The sequence below is a fragment of the Podarcis raffonei genome, chromosome 8 (assembly GCF_027172205.1).
Source record: "Podarcis raffonei isolate rPodRaf1 chromosome 8, rPodRaf1.pri, whole genome shotgun sequence".
NCBI classification, from domain to species: domain Eukaryota; kingdom Metazoa; phylum Chordata; class Lepidosauria; order Squamata; family Lacertidae; genus Podarcis; species Podarcis raffonei.
Window position 1 is genome coordinate 10,765,757 of NC_070609.1, and position 23,338 is coordinate 10,789,094.

Below are 23,338 nucleotides of genomic sequence, written 5' to 3' on the forward strand. Positions count from 1 at the left end.
GAAGAGAATCGCGGAACGGATTCTTTTCATCTTGCGAGGCACCACTGTACCCTTTATCCATCTGGTACGCAGGCTGAGACCCTACCTGCCCATGGACAGTCTCACCAGAGTGGTGCATGCTCTAGTTATCTCCCACTTGGACTACTCTATGTGGGGCTACCTTTGAAGGTGATGCAGAGACTACAACTAATCCAGAATGCGGCAGCTAGACTGGTGACTGGGAGCAACCACCGAGATCACATAACACCGATCTTGAAAGACCTACATTGGCTCCCAGTATGTTTCCGAGCACAATTCAAAGTGTTGGTGCTGACCTTTAAAGCCCTAAACGGCCTCGGCCCAGTATACCTGAAGGAGCGTCTCCACCCCCATCGTTCAGCCCGGACACTGAGGTCCAGCGCCGAGGGCCTTCTGGCGGTTCCCTCACTGTGAGAAGTGAAGTTATAGGGAACCAGGCAGAGGGCCTTCTCGGTAATGGCACCCACCCTGTGGAACGCCCTCCCATCAGATGTTAAAGAAATAAACAACTATCTGACGTTTAGAAGACACCTGAAGGCAGCCCTGTTTAGGGAAGTGTTTAATGACTGATGTTCTAATGTACTTTTAAACTTTTGTTAGAAGCCGCCCTGAGTGGCTGGGGAAACCCAGTCAGATGGATGGGGTATAAATAATAAGTTGTTGTTGTTGTTATAAATAATAAGTTGTTGTTGTTGTTGTTAATCTCCCCTGTAAATGTTATCCGCACTAAATGTTCTCTTCTCATTCCTAAAGTTTCAACTGCAAATCTTTTGACTGCTCAGTTTTCCAACATTCCTCTTTCTTCCCCCAGTCAACAAACCCATGTCACTTATAAGCCAAGTGCAATGCCAATGATTCTCCGACCAGCATCACAATTTGTCCAGATGCTAATTTGTGTCACAGGCCTGGACTGTTTTAGGCCTGCCTGTCCTGCCCTCTCTGCGCCTCAAAATACCCATTGGGCTCTAAATGGGCAAGGCACATCGAAATAGTTTGCTTCTCTTCCTCTGTGTCCCATTGCAACCTCTATTGCCTTCCCTTTGAACATCACATCACGACATGGGCACAAACAGAAGCATTCCCCATTTCTGACCTTATCGGGGACAAGGCACCCTTGGACTAGAGAGACTCAATAAAGTATGAGACAAGATACATGTGCTTTGTGCACTGCTGCTAACATGGTGTGTACATCACTTCCCTGACCGGCAGCAGGAGTACTTTGAACGCAGAGCGTACAGGTGTGTACACAGAATGTAGCTTGTCATTTCAAGGGCTTTACCAGTAGGGGGCATGTGTAGCCTGCAGAAATCTAGCGGCTGTCTCTGTGGTGCAGTCTATTTAATTTTGTTTTTAATGTTTTGGGGCACTTGCAGACAAGCTGTTTAACTGAGCTTTCATCCTGATTTGTTTGCAGAGAGATTAGATGACACCAGCTATTTAACGTACATTTAAAGCACCCTGATACCACTTTTAACAGCCATCCTCCCTCAAAAGAATTCTGGGAGCTGTAGTTTGTTAAGGGTGCTGAGGATTTCTGGGAGACCCTCCGTCCCCCTTGCAAGGCTACAATTCTCAAAGAGATTTAACCATCAATCCCTCTTCTCAGGGAACTCTAGGAACTGTAGCTCCAGGAAGAGAACAGGAGTCTCCTAACAACGCCCAGCACCCTTAACCAACTACAGGTCCCAGAATTCTTAGCTTAAAGTGGTATTATGACACCTTAAATGTATGAAATGAATGGGGCCTCTGGTTTGCTTGCTGGGAGGTTAGGCAATGTTGTGTCAGAGAAGTGTTATCCCTGTGCACTTTTCCATCAGCTGCCACCAGTAGTTTGGGGAAGTGGGTTTGTAACGCAAGACCTCCTAATCCACTATAACTTTGCAACCAGAGTTTGTCTTCCTGTCTGTCTGTCTGTCTGTCTGTCTGTCTCTCTGTCTGTCTGTCTGTCTGTCTGTCTGTCTGTCGGTTGAATTTATATACCACCCTATACCCGGAGGTTTCAAACCCGGAGTTTGTCAATGTGTGATTGAACTGCATCTGAATTTGGGATCTGAGAACAAATAGGAACTGGGATAGCTCAGTTGACAGGGCACAAGACTCTTGCTCTTGGAGTCATGGGTTCGAGTCCCATGTGTGGCGAAAGATACCTGCATTGGACCTTCATGGTCTTCTAATTCTACAATTCTATGACTAGAAGCATCTTGCCTGCAGGATGCTTCTCCACACCAAACGATCCTCTCACAAAGTTGCTTTTCATTTTTTGGAAGACATGGCACCGAGTCTCAGTTATCCGTGTTTGCAAGTGAAGCAACTCACCCGTCAGTCACAGCCTTTATGGATCCCCACACCCTCCCACCAATTATTCACCACTAGGCAATACAGCCCCATCCCACCCTGACTCATTGGAAGGTCTGTCCCCCTTTAGTCATGCTGGTACCTGGTGACAGTGAATCCTTTCCCCAGCAGGATAAGCATCAGGAGGAAGATCAGGAAACTGACGGAGAAAAGGAGCTTGGCTAGAGGGAGGGAGGAAGGAGAAAGAGAGAAATGGAGTTAAGCCCAGGCCTTTAACAGGGTTCTTCTGGAATATGAGTATCAAAACGGTCCAAATGGCCCAGGATTTTTATATGGCCTTTAAATAATGGATCAGCGAGGAAGGGGCAAGGGATACACACTAAGATACATACTAGAAAGAACGATACGGAATGGCCAACAACATTCATTGTTTCCCTTCTGAACGGCTGCAGGACTGTAATTGATAAGCAACGCCCAAGATGGCAACTTTTATGTGGCCCTGCTCACTCTGTATTCCCCCTTCATACCTACCCAAGATCTTGAGGCTGCCGTTTCCAATGCCGTCGCTCGCATACTGGCCCCAATATATGCAGAAGAACATCAGGCTGAGCACTGAGGAGAAGAAAAAGGGAGGGAGGGGAATGCAGCAGGTGGCAAGTGTTGTGCAATTGCAAAGGCAGAAAGAGGATGGAGGGGTCAGTTGCCCATGCAGGGTCCCTTTCCTGATCCCTGGCAACTGTTCTTTGTCCTCCAACTGTAAAGGTAAAGGGTCAAGGGACTCCTGACCATTAGGTCCAGTCGCGGGCGACTCTGAGGTTGCGGCGCTCATCTCACTTTATTGGCCGAGGGAGCCACGTACAGTTTCCGGGTCATGTGGCCAGCATGACTAAGCCACTTATGGCAAACCAGAGCAGCACACGGAAAGGCAGTTTACCTTCCCGCCAGAGTGGTACCTATTTATCTACTTGTACTTTGACATGCTTTGAACTGCTAGGTTGGCAGGAGCAGGGACCAAGCAACAGGAGCTCACCCTGTAGTGGGGATTTGAACCGCCGACCTTCTGATCTGCAAGTCCTAGGCTCTGTGGTTTAACCCACAGCGCCACCCACGTCCCCTCCTTTCCCAATCCCCATCTTTTGGCCCCTCCTTCCATCCCTTCCGACACCCCTTTTCCCTGCCAAAAGCATTTCAGTGAACTCCAAACCTGAATGCACAACCCTAAGTCTTTGGGGGCAGGAGACAGTACACAGTTTAAATGGAACGCACCCTATGTATATTAAACCACCTTTGGAACAACTCAATAAAGGGTGGGCTATAATAAATGCCAAATCAATAAGCAAGTGAAAACAGAAACAAAGCCCAGACACTGGTGTCAGCAACTTGGTGGGTTGCTTTCTTCCCCAGAATGTGCCCTCCCTGCCTAGGACTCACCCTCCACCCCAGCCGCCGTCATGAACATCTTGTAAGTGGTGTGGAGAAGTTGCCGTCCCTTCAAAAGATCTAGGAGGGAACGAAGAGACAGAGAAGGTCACGGAGACAGAGAGACACAGAGAGCAGGGGGCCGTTGGCAAAAGTATCGTTGGCTTTTCTCTGCCCACCAGAACACAGCAACAAGGCCTCTCTCCCTCACTTCACTGCCCAACACACATTGGAGATTGGGTTTCTCTTAGAAATTCTTCTTCCGGAGCCAGGGGTAGGTACTATTGGGAACCTGCCATGGCCCATATTCCTGCAAAGGCCCGCCATCCCATCATTCTCTGGAGACACCTGACCCCGCAGCTCCCCCTCCTCGCTGTCAAGCCTTTCCGTCACAACACCGATTGGAGGAGCTACTCCCCCCTGCCTCTCTACAGACCGATACCCCGTTTGCCTGGGCACTGTAAAGATAAAGGTAAAGGGACCCCTGATCATTAGGTCCAGTCGTGACCGACTCTGGGGTTGCGGCGCTCATCTCGGTTTATTGGCCGAGGGAGCCGGCGTACAGCTTCCGGGTCATGTGGCCAGCATGACTAAGCCGCTTCTGACGAACCAGAGCTCCCCACAGAAACACCGTTTACCTTCCCGCCAGAGTGGTACCTATTTATCTACTTGCACTTTGACGTGCTTTCAAACTGCTAAGTTGGCAGGAGCAGGGAACGAGCAATGGGAGCTCACCCCATCGCGGGGATTCGAACCGCCGACCTCCTGATCGGCAAGTCCTAGGCTCTGTGGTTTAACCCACAGCGCCACCCGTGTCCCTGCCTGGGCACTGGGGACTCCCAAAATAAGTCACACTGCATGAGAAACAGGATCCGGACTGGGACTCTTTGGTACTCACAGCCAAAGTAGCAGGAGATGATGAGGATTAGGATGAAGATAAGCAGGAAAGTTATGTCTGTCTCCAGGATGCCTGAGAAGAAAGGAGACAGCAGATTCAGCAGTGGACATGGGAATTGCCTTATTTTTTTATAATAATTTTTATTAATTTTCAATTACAATCCAATAATAGCTTCATTATAACAGTACCGAATTATAATACAATTACTAATACCAATCATTCAAATACCAAATTATATAATTTAGGTGCCCTCCCCCCCGTGTGCTAGATTTGATTGTTTGATGATTTTCCTTATTTCTGCGTTCCAAAATCTTATTCATTTCAATTGCATTCTGGTCAAAACAATAATCCCTTATACAACAACCGCAATATTAATAACTTCCATTTGTGTTGACGCATTAAATGATTTACAGAACTACAAGTGAGGCACTCAGACTATACCCTTGTTCTTCCTGTATGTGGCAATTATTCTGTCCTTGTAAAACGTTATATGAGAGCCAGTGTTGTGTAGTGGTTAAGAGCAGCAGACTCGTAATCTGGGGAACCGGGTTCGCTTCCCTGCTCCTCTACATGCAGCTGCTGGGTGACCTTGGGCTAGTCACACTTCTCTGAAGTCTCTCAGCCCCACTCACCTCACAGAGTGTTTGTTGTGGGGGAGGAAGGGAAAGGAGAATGTTAGCCGCTTTGGGACTCCTGAAGGGGAGTGATAAAGCAGGATATCAAATCCAAACTCTTCTTCTTCATCATCTGAAGGGCTGTCACATGGAAGATGGAGCAAGCTTGTTTTCTGCTGCTCCAGAGGGAAGCACCCAAACCAGTGGATTCATATTACAACCAAGGGGATTCAGACTAAACATTAGGAAGAACTTTCTGTTGGTATGAGCTGTTGGCAGCGGAAAGCTTGGAAGGTGGTGGACTCTCCTTCTTTGGAGGTTTTTAAACACAGGTTGAATGGCTGTCTGTCAGAGATTCTTTAGCTGTGAATCCTGCATTGCACTGAGATACCACTTTAAGAGCCAGTGTGGTGTAGTGGTTAAGAGCAGTGGACTTGTAATCTCGTGAACTGGGTTCGCTTCCCCGCTCCTTCACATGTAGCTGCTGGGTGACCTTGGGCCAGTCACACTTCTCTGAAGTCTCTCAGCCCCACTCACCTCACAGAGTGTTTGTTGTGGGGGTGGGGGAGGGAAAGGAGAATGTTAGCTGCTTTGAGACTCCTTCGGGTAGTGATAAAGCGGGGTATCAAATCCAAACTCTTCTTCTTCTTCTTATCTATCTTTTCCCGGTTGCTGCCGTCCTCCATCATGCCTTGGGCAGAGCTGATATCCTATTGTTGTTTCATAAATTTCTCCACCACTTCGTCCCTGGCTTTGTTGTTTTGCAACTTTAACAACAGCTGCGAAAATCACTCTGTCCCAATAAATAACCTGTTTTCACCCTTTTCCCTCTCAGCCTGGGAAGAAGAGTGATCTGTTGAACTGCAGATGACTCAGTAATGAACCTTATCAGTTCCTTGGCAAGTTTGCGGATCAAAGGAATTTGTGAGATGAAAGAAATTGCCTTGTACCACTCCAGTCTGGAGCTTCAAGGTTATCGCTGTTGTGTGAGGGCTGCTGCTGCTGCTGCTGCTGAGGAACTAGAATTGCCTGCCTGGGTGCCTGGTGGCTGTTGTCACCTGCTCAACATCAGGTAGTTTAGGCTGAGAGATGCCCGAAAGGCGCAAGCTAATGCTGTTTCATGTTGTTGTTGTTGTTTAGTCGTTTAGTCATATCCGACTCTCTGTGACCCCATGGACCAGAGCACGCCAGGCACTCCTGTCTCCCACTGCCTCCCGCAGTTTGGTCAAACTCATGCAGGTAGCTTCCAGAACACTGTCCAACCATCTCGTCCTCTGTCATCCCCTTCTCCTTGTGCCCTCCATCTTTCCCAACATCAGGGTCTTTTCCAGGGAGTTTTCTCTTCTCATGAGGTGGCCAAAGTATTGGAGCCTCAGCTTCCGGATCTGTCCTTCCAGTGAGCACTCAGGGCTGATTTCCTTCAGAATGGAGAGATTTGGTCTTCTTGCAGTCCATGGGACTCTCAAGAGTCTCCTCCAGCACCAGAATTCAAAAGCATCAATTCTTCGGCGATCATACCTGCGTGCAAAACCAAACTCTGATCTCTAAGTTCCTAGCCCAGTAGTCTAACCACTCTGACACACTCTCTCTCTGTCAAGCCTCGGCAAACGTGCTGTAGGAATTCAGATTCCTAGAATCTGAACTTCGCAAACCTGACGTGAACTAGCAGGGAACTCACCGAACTCGTCAGCCGAGAAGTGCCGCGTCCAAAGTGATTTGCCGTTGGTGAGGATCATCTCATATTCCAGTTCCAGCCCATCGCCCTGTGAGAGAGCAGTCAAAAGTCATTCTGATCTTAGGAAACTAAGACAGAGCCCCACAAACCCGAGTGGGCAGGCTTCACGAGACTCACCCCACACTTGCTGAGGGCCACATACCACCAGCGCTCACGAACCGAGCGGAAACTCCTGCCACTGGCGCAGCTCAAGTACCGCACCGAATTTTCTGTCACCAACTGGAAAGAATAATAACACGAATAATTTTATGATTTGTACCCTGCCTATCTGGCTAAATTGCCCCAGCCGCTCTGGGCAGCTTCCAGCATATATAAAAACATAATAAAATATTAAACATTAAAAACTTCCCAGTACGGGGCTGCCTTCAGACATTTCCACCCCTAAAAGTCAAATAGTTGTTTATCTGTTTATAATAATAATTTATTATTTATACCCCGCCCATCTGGCTGAGTTTCCCCAGCCACTCTGGGCGGCTCCCAATTGAGTGCTAAAAACAATACAGCCTTAAATATTAAAAACTTCCCTAAACAGAGCTGCCTTCAGGTGTCTTTTAAAAATAGGATAGCTGCTTATTTCCTTGACATCTGAAGAGAGGGTGTTCCACAGGGCAGGTGCCACTACTGAGAAGGCCCTCTGCCTGGTTCCCTGTAACCTCATTTCTCACAATGAGGGAACCACCAGAAGGCCCTCGGCGCTGGATCTCAGTGTCCAGGCTGAACAATGGGGGTGGAGACGCTCCTTCAGGTATACAGGACCAAGGCCGTTTAGGGCTTTAAAGGTCAGCACCAACACTTTGAATTGTGCTCAGAAACGTATTGGGAGCCAATGCAGATCTCTCAGGACTGGTGTTATGTGGTCCCGCTGGCCACTCCCAGTCACCAGTCTAGCTGAAGCATTCTAGATTAATTGCAGTTTCTGGGTCACCTTCAAAGGTAGCCCCATTGAAGGTGACATCTGTTTGACATCTGATGGGAGGGCGTTCCACAGGGAGGGCACCACTACCAAGAAGGCCCTCTGCCTGGTTCCCTGTCACCTCACTTCTCACAGTGAGGGAACCACCAGAAGGCCCTCGGAGCTGGATCTCAATGTCCAGGCTAAATGACAGAGGTGGAGATGTTCCTTCGGGTTACAGGGCAGACAAGAAGATTTGTGATATGGCAATCAGGTAAAACTGAAGGAGGAGATTCTCCTTTTCAATTACCCCCAGACCATTAGGAGATGTTTTTGCTATAGGAATATCACAGGAGTCTATAGCTTAGGCCCTTGAATTTCTCCCCAAGACACACAAACCTCTCACTGTCCCTGTTTTCCCCAAGGGTCTTTGCCTGACTGGAATATGTCCTTGAATTCTGATCATACCTGTTGCTTGTCGGGATGGAGGATAAAGAGGGGTGTTCGAGTGCATGTAAAAACTATCCTACTGTACAAAGGTTACATTCGCATTTGATGCTCAGCCTAATTTTGCCTCCAACTCTGCCTGCCTCTGGCATGCAGCCCTGAAAATTCCCCAGCCCTGATGTAGCTGAACCGAAGACCTGCTCAGGAAGCAAATGTGAGCTCCACATTCTACGTGGAACAATATCGGCCATAGTTTGTGGATCCCCAAGCCCTGCCCGTGTACGTGAGTTTGCTATGAATTTTGTGGAAGGGGGGGGGAAAGCATCTTAGCGGAGAAAGAAACCAGAATCGTAGCCCTTGTTAGAGTAAAAAGAGCCTGCAGCTGCACAGACAGGTTTAACTGCATATGGGCAACACTGGCTGAAATTTCAAAGGCCCAACTTACTACGCTTGTAGGACAAGAAGTTTTGTAAGGAGAACTATATGAAATATTACAGAAAAGACTTATGAGAAGGGATTATAAGTTGTTGACTATTAAAAGTAATAGGGCAATAAATGTAAGATTAAAAGAGGAGGTTTGAAAATCATTAGGCGTGGTTGATGGAAGTCTTAGGCTAAAATACCCAAATGATGTACAAGATGAGATGATACATTCTGTTTGGGAAATATATGCAAAAAGAAATAAAAATGTATTTTTAAAAAGAATGAAATAAAATTCAAAGGTCAGAGATGTCTAAATAAGATATTCTATAAGTGGAGAAGAGGTATCAGTCAGTGTCTTTGTCCCACAACTGGTCAAAACAGAGAAATTCAAAAATTCAAATCATACTGCAGGAAAAAATGTGCTGAGTAAGATGATACATGCAAATTTGCTCCAATTGCATAAGTCGTTTAGGTTGCTGAATCAAACTTTCCTTGGTGAATAAATCAGGATTCTCTGGGCACTCGGTTTGTTTTGTTTTAGAATGGTTTGTTTTAGAATGGCCCTAGATGCATGCGTGCACACACACACACACACACCCCGCCATCATGCTTTCTCGGTCTTTCTCCACACTGAGAGACAAGAGAAAATAGAGGACAAAGGCCCCATTTTTGCTGGACGCCCAGTCAGAACCTGTTCCTCTCACTGCACGTGTCTTCTTTTGTGTCAGAAGGAATGCTGAAAAAGAGAGCTGGCCTGCTTGTTTCATGATAGGCTCAGTCACTACAGCATCGGACTCTTAATCTCAGGGCTGGGGGTTCCTGCATTGTTCTCGTAGTCCCTTCCAACTCTACAGTTCTATGATTCTCATTTACACCTTCCACGCAATATACAAAATTCAAGAAAATCAGCTAAAAAGCAGTCGCACACATCACAGAAAGTAACAGCAGGTAACATTTAAAACACCCATGTTTCTTCCCATGGCAGAGATCTATGCATCCAGCTTGGAGAGCTTGTCGGAACAAAAAATGTCTTCGGTTGTTTCTGGAAAGTGCAAATAGCATTCACATGCCTTTTTGCTCCAGAACATCCTGTATCTAATTTAAAGTAAAGGTAAAGGGGCCCCTGACCATCAGGTCCAATTGTGGCCGACTCTGGGGTTGCGGCGCTCATCTTGCTTTATTGACCGAGGGAGCCGGCATACAGCTTCTGGGTCATGTGGCCAGCATGACTAAGCTGCTTCTGGCGAGAAGCACATGGAAACGCCGTTTACCGTCCCACCGGAGCGGTACCTATTTATCTACTTGCACTTTGACGTGCTTTCGAACTGCTAGGTTGGCAGGAGCAGGGACCAAGCAACGGGAGCTCACCCCGTCGCGGGGATTCGAACCGCCGACCTTCTGATCGGCAAGTCCTAGGCTCTGTGGTTTAACCCACAGCGCCACCCGCGTCCCTTGTATCTAATTTAGCACCTCCCAAATCTGTTTGACTGTCTGTTTGTCTGATCTTACTATGACCAGCATCCCGAGTTTTTGGGTATGGGGGAAATGGTGAGCAGAACCCTACAGCCCCTTTCAAGTCCCAGAGACGCTTACCTGGCATCCAGACCAGGCATACTGGGTGGTGAGGTTGATCACCTGATTGTTCTCTGGACGGATCACGGACTCCTTCATCAAACAATCCTAGGAAGAGGAAAGAGGAGGTAAAAGGGAAATAGCAGGAGCCTCAAACCAACATCACCCTGAGCAGGATGACCACATGCAAAAGGGGACCGTGGTACTGTTCATTCAGAAGCGGTATTTCCTTTCCTTCCTTTCTTTTTGTTATTCGTCCTTTATTATTTTATTCACATAATATACATTCTTCACAACAAACAACTCCAAAATAAACAGACAACTCCAAAATAAAATCATATGTAACAAAACCATAAGTCTCATGTTTTCATTTACACTGATCTCCTCTCCGATACCTTTACTTGATATTTCTTGCTGCTTTCTGCTTTCCTTATAGAATCTTTATGAAAATTTAAATCTCTTAAATCCTATACCAATCTTTAACAGTTTCAATTAATCCCCTCACCTCCCTCCCCCACAGCCCAGTACTTCCCTCCACCCGTGTGCGATATTCTTTACCTACTATTATTTTTGTTATTGTTGCGTTATTCACTTTATTTGTTATTCCATCCTTAATATATTATTATCCTATCTCCTTGTGCCTTTTAAACTTCTGCATATTAATTTTCAAGCTCCAGCACCGACTTTTTTCATGTATTCCTTAACGCATTCCCACTCTTTATTAATTATTTTATTAGAGTAGCCTCTGATTGATGCTGTTAATTTCGCCATCTCCGCGAATTCAAGAAATTTGGTTCTCCATTCTAATAATTCTGCTATTTTATAAGTTTTCCATTTTTTTGCCACTACGATTCTGGCTGGCATTTCCTTCTCCCTGAAATAAAAGTAGAGGCACATTTGGCTCTTCTCAGACCTGGAGACGATGTCCAGAGCCACCCTTGCTACCTATGAATCATTCACCCTCTGAAGATGCTCCAACCTGTAGCTCACCCCTCTTGGCATCTGTGTACACAACCAAGGCTTCCTCTTGTCCTTCGTCACAAGCAAATAAAACAGTCAAACGCTGCCGGGAGACCAAAGTGCCAACCCTCAGCAGGATCTGCCAGCTGCTTTCGCTCACTTTCACATGAGGTTTCACGGAGCGTTCCCAGGCTCCTGATTCAGCACAATTCCCTGTTCTCAGAGGAGACTGCCTGTCACATCTCTGCATGAAATGCTGTTCTGGGCCTGGACCCCGTCCAGGCTGGGAGTTGTCCCAGAACAGTGATGCATGCAGAAACACACATGGTAGGGTCCTTCAAGGTGGGGTGTCTTTCACACTCTAAACCAACGGAAGGGAACCTGCGGGCTTTCAGATGCTGCTGGACTCCAGCTCCCTTCAGTCTCAGCCAGCATAGCCAGTGGTCACAGATTGATGGGAACTGGGGAGTCCAGCACAGGTTCTACCTCCCCGCACTGCTGGTTCTCCTATGCCACTCTAGTCATTCTCAGCAGGAAGTCGGGGAATAACTAGATAAGCCAGCCAGTGTGGTGTAATGGTTAGAGTGTGGGACTAGGGACCTGGGAGAGCAGGGTTCAAATCTCCACTCAGCCATGAAGCTGGTTGGGTGACCTTGGGCCAGTCACTGTCTTCTCTCAGCCTAACCTACCTCACAGGGTTGCTGTGTGGGGATTCAGCAAGGTATTTTGGGAGAAGTTTCATTGGAAGTTTTTGCTGTTGTTTTACTGGTACTAACTTTTTGTATCTTTATTTTTATGTGGAAATTGTTCCGTTTGGTTATGAAGTTTTTAATGTGTTTTATTTATTTTTATGACTGCTTTGCTATATTTGTAATTATGCGAATCTTTTCATATTGTAAGCCGCCTTGAGCATGGTTTTAACCATGGAAAGGCAGGATACAAATAAAATGACGATGGTGACGATTCAGTGAGGAGGGGAGAGAACCATGTACACTACCTTACGCTCCTTGGAGAAAACGGTGGGGTCGAAATACAAACAATCCTTCTTCTATCCTATACTGCCCCTTCTCCAGCCAAATCACCACACTATGCTCCTGGCCTCAAGATAGGAGCTGGGGAAGGTCAGTCTGGATGAAACCCGGGGCCCCTCCCAAATCTGTGAGGCTGGGAAGCCTAAGACGGAACCTGGATGAACAGAGAAACTATTCCCTTCGTCAAGGTAAACGACCTTAGCTGCTCAGCACCTGCATCTCAAAAGAGCAAGCTGCATTTTCAATGGGTGAGCTCTGTTGCCATAGAAACAAATGGACGGGCCTTCTCCCACCTCCCTCACTTGATAGGTAAGAAGAAAAACTGTTATGTACTGAGTTGAATAGGATCCTAATTGCAGCAGTCTGATTGGTCCTAGAACAATAGGATCCAGAATGCAGCAGTCTGATTGGTCTGCAGGAGCCACCCAATCCAACTCCAGGTGGAAGTGAATCTGCAACCTGATTGGCCTACAGGTGAATCCCAGAATTAGCCAATCGCATGGGGCCCATTGTGTAAATAATGTATAAAAGCAGACATTTCGGGGGAACTTCCATTCCTCCTCACTATATGAGCTGAATAAAGAGCATGAAATCCACTCTCGACTCCGAGTATATTTCAGAAACAGTAGGCCAAGACAGGGCCATATGTTGTGTTTGTGACCTGAAAGTTGGAGGCTGGAATCTGTGCTGAGCCTCAGCTGGACTTCGGGGCTTCTCTGGAAATCTAATGGAGAAGCAAGATCTGGGGGAGTGTTGATGCCGTGAGCCCCTCCATCCTGTGCCCATATGTGTAAATAAAACCTCATGTCCTAAAGACAGCAGCATCTCCACTAACCTTCTAAGGAAAGGAAACCTGGGTGAGCACAGGAATCCCTGTCGCCCGTCATCGCTCAGAGAATGGGATAGGAACACACAATAAAGCAACTACTCTATTCCGAACTTAAAAATGGAAAGCATAATGCTGGTGGTCAACAAAAGAGGTTTAAAGAGTGTCTCAAGGCAAATCTAAAACAAAGTAGTATAAACACTGACAACTGGGAAACACTGGCCTGCGAGCGCTCCAGTTGGAGAACAGCCTTGACCAAAGGCGTCATGGGCTTTGAAGACACTCGAACGCAGGATGCGAGGGAGAAACGTGCTAAGAGGAAGGCACACTTGGCAATTCCACATCGTTATCAACTCCCACCTGGAAACCAATGTCCCTACTGTGGAAGGGCACGTTCCAGAATTGGCCTCCACAGTCACTTACGGACTCATTGTTAAAACCGTGTTTATGGAAGACAATCATACTCAGCTACGAGGGATTGCCAAAGAAGAAGAGAGTGACAGAAGAGGATTGGGGAGCAATCCGTTGTCTCCTCTAGCAACCACCCAACCCCAACTCCTCCCAGTGTCTTTCCTTGCACACGTGCAGAACCAGGCCTTAGTGTGGCTCCTCTGGCAGCAGGAAGGTTTTGTGAGCAAACACTTCTCATTGCCAAGCCTTAACGAGCCTCCGCTGATAGCCGATGCTCATATCTCCGGAAACTGCCACATCTAATCTCACACCAGAAAGCGCGCAAATTACATCGCACAAGAAAGGCACCCAGCTGCTCCCTGACACCCACTGTCATCATGGAAATTATGTCAATTATGTACAGCTGAAATATGCAAATGTGCTGCAGCTTCATAGCACCTAATAATGGTTCCCCCTCTCCAGCTTCCCTCTGCGCTGAAGAAATTGCAAGTGCTCACCCCGGCCCGTTCTGACTTAAACCACCTTGGAAGAGAAACCTCAAAATTCTTGACCCGTTCCAATTGAAGAGCAGCTTCTGTTACTAAGGGACTGCTGAGCAGAAGAAACTGCTGGCTATAGAAAATAGAGGATTATTCTGTCATTCCACCAACCTGCGTACCATAATACTTTGCGCTTTTTCATGCAGAGCTTTCCGAGAGCTCAAATCGCTTTACATAAATTACCTGGGTAATCCGTACAACAACCCTGCAAAGTAGGTCATCATTCTTATCCCTGTACTATTGGCCATGTGCACAATGTGGAAAATACCTAACCTCAGACATCCTCCTTTGTCAGGTCAGGGTGACTATGAGCAGGAGGAATATGTTCCTTACAGATTGCGAGCGCAGCTAAATATATTTCTGTTTTCTGCAAACATAGCAGCAAGGAAGAGAGAAAGAGAGACAGTATTTGATTTTTAGAATTTAGGCACTTTTAGCCTTAGTAATTAGGCACTATGAAAAGAACTCATAAGGCATAATGGTGTACCCGTATGCCTTTCTCAGGTGGCCTTGCCACATTCCCCCCTTTCAAGCTTAGAAAAATTCAAACATTTGTTTCTTCAGCTTGACCCTCATGTTGAACTCCAGTATAGACAACGGTCTTTTCCAGGGGAATCTCTCATGAACTAATCTGGCATAATCATGTTCTTCTTCTGGGACAGGGGGTAAGGCTTGATATATGGCCATTATATGCTTCTGCAATTTTTTCCTAATGTCAGGGGCACTTTGGGCCACAATACTGCAGAGGCGGATGGGGGTTCGGGGGGTTGGGAGGTGCCACGTTGAAGAGAAATCAGCTTCCCTAAGCCAACACACAACCCAATTCTTATTCAGAAGCAAGCAAGTCTTACTGATTTAAACGGGACTTCCTCTCAACTAATGTGGATAGGATTGAAGCAATATCACACGTGAGCTGAGATCCAAATAGGAAGATTTATGGATAATGAACTTAAACTGGGTTTAATGGCCATCACAGTGCCCTTCCATCCCCTAAGTTCATTATCAGTCAGAGAAGAATGAGTGGAATTCACTGGGACCCTCACCCAGGTCAGACTCTACTCGGGGTCCCAAGTTCTCATCTCCTAACCCCCCTAGGACCTTCCAGTTCTCAAAAGCTCCTTCCATTCCTCCTCATCCTCCAAAAACCCTCCCCACAACATCTCCACAAGACTCATGACACCTGGGACTGCTGCTCTGTGAGGGGAAGCAACAGGGGAACTCTAGCAGACAATTCTCAGTCCAGTCACCAAAGGACAGTTCCCCCGATCCTCTGGGAGAAGCTATGACAGCATAACAGGTGTAAAACAAGTGTTAGTCTATTGCTGGACTACAACTCCCATCACCCCAAAAACTGACTATGCTGGCTGGGGTGATGGAAGCAGGAGTTCCACATCACTAAGGACATTGGTTCACCAGCGTTTTACTACAGATTTCTCCTAATAAACACATTTTTTTAAAATGCAGTTTTAGCTAATGGACACGTTTCTGCAAGCAATTTCCCCATATACAATGCCTTCTTGTTTTGTTTTTCCCCCACGAATATATCCATCCTTATGCAAACTTTCCCCTCATAGATGCATTCTTTGTAAACGTTGCTAAGCAAAATTTTGATAAATGCGAATTTCCAAGGACAGATGTGTTTTGGTTCACATATAGCTTTGAAAAGTGTGGCTTTGATAAGATTCGGCTTCCAAAGAGACCTGAATCGAATTTCTCTCCCTCCGCCTCGGTGGCGACTGTGCATAACCTGCAGAGAAGAAGCTAACCCACTGGGACATATTCACCTCTTGAAGGGAAGTCTAACTGCAGATGAATGGCCCATCCAAACTGACCTTGTTTCCCTTCTTGTAGACGGCGGGCCACTGGGAAGGATCATCAAAATAAAGAAGGATATTCTCGCAGCATTTGGCCTTTAAAGGGAAGCAGAAGTACAGCTTTAAGGATAGCAACAGCAACATAGGCCCAACACGACAAATAGATTGTGTACAACGACAGGGATGGTGGACCTGTGGTCCTCCAGATGGGGCCAGACTCCACATCCCATCACCCTGAGCACAGGCCATGCTGGCTGTGGGATGATGGGAGTTGGAGTCCATCCACACCATCCACACCTGGAGGGCTGTTTCCCACCATATATGAAAAAGGTTAGGCTTTTTAATTATTTTGCTTATTTGACAAAATATGTCAATAAAAGCAGTTCAATGCCATTAAAAATAATTTGGAAAATTAAGTAGCAAACAAAAAAGAAGATTAGAGCATGTCAATATATATGAAGTTGGGGAGGCTTGCCTTAAAAAAGTTTTATGCAGGCACCAAATTTTTTGAGATGGTAAAAGAGGTGGCTAAAAAACCAAAAAAAGGAATATGATTGAAAGATAAAAATATTACCTCTGGGTAGCGGAACCTGAAGTCCAGGCGCCCATAGTCAGAAAGGAAGCAGAATCGAGTCAAGAAGACCCAGTCCTGGGAAGAAGGAGCATATGTATGTGTTATTTCTTATCATACCAGCTCCGCCATTTTGTTTTTTTGTTTAATATATTTATGAACCTCACTTTCATATATAATATATCCCAAGGTGGTATACAGACTAAACATACAATATCACCATGAACACATCAAAAAAAGGTTTTTGATTTGAGTTCCTACTGAAATGAGGCTGCATTTTAATGTTGTACTTAATCTTATTTTTAAGTTGTATTTTAATCAATTTTTTTTACCTGGTGTTAGTCGCCCTGAGTCCAGTCTTGGTTGGGGAGGGCAGGGTATAAATAAAATTTATTATTATTATTATTATTATTATTATTATTATTATTATTAAACCCATCAGTAAGAGCTGCTTGGCAAAGAATCTCACATTTGAAAGTCCTGCCAGAATAAAACAGTTTTTAGAAGACTCCTAAATCCAAACCCAGGACACCAGCTTCTGGGTCTGAAATCCTGCACAAGTCACATGACCCGCACAAGATTGCATATTCGGGGGGGGGGACACTTTTTTTCGGAGCGAGATCTCGACCAGAAATCAGACAAGAGCAAGGCGCCCAAAATGGCCGCTGTATTCTCGAGGGGGAAAATGGGATGTCCTGGGTTTTCCGGGGCAGTTAGTGAGTATGATGGTCTGAAATTGTATACAGCAGCTTCCATGTTCCTCTTGAAAGGTTTAGGGTGTTCTTGCATGATAGTCTTCTTCCTGCACAAACCCTGGAGACACAGCCCTTTGCAAACCCAACCCAATGGAAGCGCACTGTGGAAAACATCCAAATACGATTAGAACATTGTATTTCAGGAGAGATTAGCGTAAGCCCAACCCAGCCTGAAAATTATTCAAGTGTCAGCAGCCCAAACAAGGCTCCAACCAGTTACCATAAAATTTTTTACGGCTTGGCTGTAGGAAGGATAAATAACATCCCAAACAATCCCCATAAAATGAAATCTATTAGGCGGTTAACGTCATAGTCATTAATTTAATAGAGCGCAGTGCACCAGCTAGAGAGGGCAGGCCACTCTGTACCAACGGCTTGTTGCTAGGTGTGTAGACCCCTAAATGAAGGGGGGCGCAGGGCAGACCCTGTCCTGTGGCCTGGTGAAGTGGCCTGCTTCAGGAATTGGTTCTGAAAGCAGCAGAATCTTTTTTTAATCAAGGGCAGGGGGCTATTTCACCATTTGGGCTCCATTTTAGGAGACCAGGATCTTGCTGCACAAACATTAATGGGTCCTGTGACCCCAGACCGCAGGTTCTGGGTGGAAGAAGTGGGGTCGACATAGGTTTTCTAGTAAAGAAGTCTCAATATCATAGGCTCATATCATAGAATTGTAGAGTTTGAAGGCACCCCAAAAATCATCTAGTTCAACCCCCTGCAATGTGCAGAAATCCCAGTTAAAGCATCCATGACAGATGGCCATCCAACCTTTGCTTAGAAACCTCCAAGGAAGGAGAGTCCACAACCTCCAGTGGGGAACTGTTCCACTGTCAAACAGCTCTTACCATCAGAAAGTTCTTCCTGATGTTTAGTCAGAATCTCCTTTCTTTTAACTTGAAGCCATTGGTTTGGGTCCTACCCTCCAGAGCAGGAGAAAACAAGCTTGCGCCACCTTCCAAAAGGACAACACCTTAGATATTTGAAGGTGGCTATCATATCTCCTCTCAGTCTCCTCTTAACCAACTCCTTCAACCATTCCTCATAAGGCTTGGTTTCCTCAGCTAATATAATACTTTGATTCTTTGGGGGAATCTACAGGTGTTGATCTCCTGTTTACCGGTTTTAGCACAGAATTTTTGTAGGTTTTTAGTATAGATATGGTCTTGGCAGAGATGTGTACAGACTCCTAGAACCAACTTTCCTTTTCATCTACGAAGCAGATATGCTCCCTTACAGTGCATATTCAAAGGCCCGACCTCTCCAACCATTGGACCTCTTCCAGATCTGGGAACAAGATCCAAAAGTGTTGACTACTTGAGTCTCAAGATGAACTCTCAATGCAGATTCCACTCCACATTTGTTAACAGCGTTGTCATGGTTTCCCGGGAAGTGAGTCACTCGACTCAAAGGTTTTTACGCAAAACTTGAGAACATTTTCCGATGGAGGGCCATTGACACACAGAAAAAGTCTATTAGGGGGTGTAACCACAAGTGGGAGGAGACGGGGGGCTGGATCTGGTGGTAGGTGGTACCAGAGCCAAAAGAGGGTGGAGTTTGCAGGGTTGCATAGTTCTTTGGGTCTATTCTCTTTATCTCTCTCTCTCTCTCTCTTTCTCTCTCTCTCTCATGCACACACACAGTGCCAAAGAGGAAGAGATTCTCAGAGGCAGTGGTCTGGAGGAGAAGAATGGCCCTACAATGTCCAGAGAGCCAGTTGATGTTTTGGATCACACAAAATCAGACTCAGGACTGCAGGTTCCCCACCCCGATTTAAATACTGAAGCTATGGTCTACCTCCCTGCAGCCCTTTCTTACAGGTTATGAAACACAGACTCTGCTTATAGATTCCTAGAATGGTAGAGCCAGAAGGAACCCAAGGGCCATCTATGTCCAGGCCACTGCAATGCAGGAATCTCAGCTAAAGCATCCATGGCAGATGGCCGTCCAACCTCTGCTTAAAATCCTGACCAGAGAGAATGAGAAGAGTGATGGGAATACACACGCAAACACAAACAGGGCTATAACCCTAAGTGCTCCAGTTACCCAAACCTGACCATTGCACCATTAAGCCCCTAGAGCTTCCACCCTGTGCAACTCCTAAGCTCTTTTCACCTTCCCAATCCCAGTCCTGAAACCACTTTTCTATTCTGCAGCCCTGCTTTGTACCCTTGTTCTCACCTTCACCACCACGTCCATGCCTCCCCCTCCTTTATGTACAACTAATCCAGAATGCAGCAGCTAGACTGGTGACTGGGAGTGGCCGCCGAGACCATGTTTAGGGAAGTTTTTAATGGGTGATGTTTTATTCTGTTATTAATCTGTTGGCAATCATCCAGAGTGGCTGGGGAAACCCAGCCGGATGGGCGGGGTATAAATAAATAAATAAATAAATAAATAAATAAATAAATAAAATGATGATTATGATTATTACCCCCTCCCCTTGTACACAACGCCCCCCCCCATGATAACCTCCTACACCTCACCCCTCCCATACACGGCAACTACGAATCACCTTTTTCACCTTCCGCAAATACCTTGGAGCCACCATCTCTTCCTATTCTGCAAACACTTTCATGCCCCTGCTTAGTGGTGTAATGGGTCAGTGCGTCTGGCTGCTAACCAGAAGGTTGGCGGTTCGAGCCCACCCAGGGATGGCTGTGGGCAAGATTTCTGCATTACAGGGGGCTGGACGAGATGACCCTCAGGATCCCTTCCAGCTATACAGTTCTATTATTTTATTATTCATTTTCGCCCCCATTCCCATGCCTCCTATTTGCACATGACCTGTGGCCTAGGACCCTCATACCTACAGGACCGCCTCTCCTGGTATGCCCCACGGAGGACCTTAAGGTCCATAAATAGCAACACCCTAGAGGTCCCGGGCCGTAAGGAAGTTAGATTAGCTTCAACCAGAGCCAGGGCCTTTTCAACTCTGGCCCCGGCCTGGTGGAACGCTCTGCCTCATGAGACCAGGGCCCTGCAGGATCTGATTTCTTTCCGCAGGGCCTGTAAGACAGAGTTGTTCCGCCTGGCCTTTGGCTTGGAGTCAATTTGATTCCCTTCCCCTCTTTCTTTTTTCCTTTCTCCTCCTGTGATGAGGCTGCATTTTAATGTTTTAATGTTGTATTTAACCTTGTTTTTTAAGTTGTATTCCAATCAACTTGTTTTTATTATTGGTTGCTAGCCACCCTGAGCCCGGCCCTGGCTGGGGAGGGCGGGGTATAAATAAAATTTATTATTATTATTATTATTATTATTATTATTATTATTTAGTCGTGGCTGGTGCCCATTGGTGTTCATAGGGCGGAGGGCAGGGAGGTCAACATTAGGGGGCGCCTGACTACTTGCAAGTAGGAAGGTAGACAGGTAGGAGATGCCTGAGGGCTGACTGATATTGGTGATCTGATGTCCTGTTTGTCAGCTTCCATGGATACTTTTTGCTTTTTGAGCCCAGCTCTATATTGACTTCAGGGCAAAAACTTCAAAGTCAGAAGTGACCTTCCTTAGGGAGTAACAAAGAGGCGCAGCAAATTAGATACCTGGGTCATAAACCGTAAGCTCCGAATGCCCAGATCATCCTCCAAAAGGCAGCTACGTGACAGTCCACACTAATCAAATGGAGCAAAGGGTACTAAAAAAGGTCAGATCCTATCCCCCTTGACAGCATTCTCTCAGTTCCCTTCTGGCACAAATTTGCTGGTTGCAAATGCCAGAGAAACTACATTCATGCCACCCTATGAAACTGCTTTGAACAGTCGTGGCTTCTTTCCCCAAAGAATTCTGGGAGCTGTAGTTTGCTAAGGGTGCAGAGAGTTGCTTGGAGGCCCCTATTCCCCTCACAGAGCTACAGTTCCCACAGGGATTTGATTGTTAAACCACTCTGCAAATTGTAGCTCTGTGACGGGAACAAGGGGGACGCTTGGCTCTTTTAACAGATGACAGGTCCTGTAATTCTTTGCAGGGGTAGCCACGGCTGTTTAAAGTGTCATCATAGCACTTTAAATGCACGACGTTGAATGCGGCAGGAATAACCCCGTTTATTCCAGTTCAATGCCGATACGGAAGGGGTTTGTGTCCGCGATCCGACCATCGGGAACCCCCGTTCTTCCAGGAATCACCCATTAAAAACTTCCCCTTCCCTCTACACAGCCGAAACAGCGCAGCGAAATACCGTGCGGTTGCTTCTCAGGCACCTGACACCACAGACGGTGTCAAGTCACCGTATCACCGCAGTTTCCTGGGTCAATGCCATCCCTGCTGCCCCTAGACAACAGCCACTGATAGACACAGCTGAGACAGACAAAAGTCTCAAGAGGAGGGGCTGAAATAATTCGGGTCAGGGGAGAAAGCAAGAGAGGCAGATCGAAGGATTTGGAGAACAGGCAGGGAAGGATATTGTAAGCTAGACCATATCTGCCAGGTCTAGAAATGTATGTATATAATATCAGGTGGAGGTATATAAAATCTCCCTGGGGAAATGGATATCTAAGGAAACAAGCCTCTTTCCTCCTCCCTCTTTCTCCTCTGTCCGACTCTCGGGCCTACCTCCTTCCCCTTAAAATCCCCTTTGCGTTCCCATGGCAACAACCCATGCTCAAGGTTTCCACGGAAACCGTACCCGAGGCTGAAGAAGGCAGAGGAAACAAGCAAAATCCGAGAACTGGGGCAAAGGCAGGGGGAAGGATCCAAAAAAAGAGGGGGGGTCAGATTGCACACACCCCTCCCTGGATTTCAAGCAGCCTCCTGAGCTTTATCTGCCTGCCGTGGGTCTCTCTGAAACACCCCCCCCCCCAAATAAACCCCTGGGGGTGCATTGCCTCAAAAAATACTGTTTTTTGGTGAGGCCTGCTGCCTCAGCAACTGCATCCTGCAAACAAGCAGCAATGAACAGGTGCTGTGTTAAAGTTGTGAGAAGGGGCAAAGCTCAGGTGAAGCACCTGCTTTTCCAGGTTCGAATCCTGGCTTCTTCAGGTAGGGTTGGGAATGCCCCCCCCTTTCTGAAAACCTGCTGCTGTTTATCATCAGGAGGTACCAAACTAAATGGGTCAACGGTCTGCATTCACACCAAACGCTTAAAGTACTACGGTACCACTTTGAACAGCCATGGCTTTCCCCCAAAGAATTCTGGGAGCTGTAGTTTGTTAAAGGCACTGAGAGTCGTCTGGAGACCACTACTCCCCTCAGAGAGCTACAGTTCCCAGAGTTACCTATGAAGGAGAATTGATTGTTAAACCACAGTGGGAACTGTAGCTCCTGAGGCGAGGTATCTTCTAACAACTGCAGCTCCCATAAGTCTTTGGGAGGGAAGCCATTACTGTTTGACGTGGCATTGTAGTGAAGGACTTTAAATATGTGGTGCAAATGCGGCCCAACACCACATCCAGGACAATTCCTATGCTTCAAATCCTTTTCTGAAGCTCTCTCTTCTCCAGGGCTCCCATTTCTGTGCCCCAAACCTAGAGCCCTTTTGTCCTCTGTGTGTGGTCAAGTGGTCAGTTTTCCTTCTCCCTGCCCCAGCCTCTGGCAGATCCCTTCTGCAATGCCAGCTCTAGGATTTGGAGGGCATTAGTGACTGCATCTCCATCTTAACTGATGTCCCCGTGGCCTTGCCTGGCCTTGGTACTGCCTCAGGACCCACTCTTCCCAAACACCCAGAGGGATGCCAGAGGCAAGCAGAGATTGGCTGGCCGACTCTTGAGTAGTCGCATCAGGCAGTTAAGGAGACTCTGGGGGCTGACAGCAGCCACCCTGCAGGGGTGTAGTGGTTATCAGTGGTGACTAGTGCCCCTTGGGGCTGGTATTTTTTAACCTAGGTTAACCAACCTCTTGGGACGCGGGTGGCGCTGTGGGTTAAACCACAGAGCCTAGGGCTTGCCAATCAGAAGGTCGGTGGCTCGAATCCCCGCGACGGGGTGAGCTCCCGTTGCTCAGTCCCTGCTCCTGCCAACCTAGCAGTCTGAAAGCACGTCAAAGTGCAAGTAGATAAATAGGTACCACTCCAGCAGGAAGGTAAACGGCGTTTCCGTGCACTGCTCTGGTTCGCCAGAAGCGGCTTAGTCATGCTGGCCACATGACCCAGAAGCTGTACGCCGGCTCCCTCGGCCTATAGAGCAAGATGAGC

At 46.9% G+C, this 23,338-nt stretch overlaps 1 protein-coding gene across 2 annotated transcripts in view; it reads right to left on the reverse strand.

Annotated features, from left to right (window-relative positions):
* TMEM145 (transmembrane protein 145) overlaps positions 1–23,338 on the reverse strand; it is a 36,100-nt gene that overhangs the window by 7,070 nt on the left and 5,692 nt on the right. For both annotated transcript variants that reach the window (XM_053397860.1, XM_053397859.1), the window contains exons 2-10: positions 16,469–16,543; positions 15,913–15,990; positions 10,335–10,421; positions 7,097–7,198; positions 6,923–7,007; positions 4,631–4,702; positions 3,745–3,813; positions 2,845–2,925; positions 2,456–2,534 (exon numbers count right to left, since the gene is read on the reverse strand). In XM_053397860.1, coding sequence (XP_053253835.1) covers positions 2,456–2,534; positions 2,845–2,925; positions 3,745–3,813; positions 4,631–4,702; positions 6,923–7,007; positions 7,097–7,198; positions 10,335–10,421; positions 15,913–15,990; positions 16,469–16,543 — 728 coding nt within the window. The remainder of the gene's footprint in view (positions 1–2,455; positions 2,535–2,844; positions 2,926–3,744; positions 3,814–4,630; positions 4,703–6,922; positions 7,008–7,096; positions 7,199–10,334; positions 10,422–15,912; positions 15,991–16,468; positions 16,544–23,338) is intronic.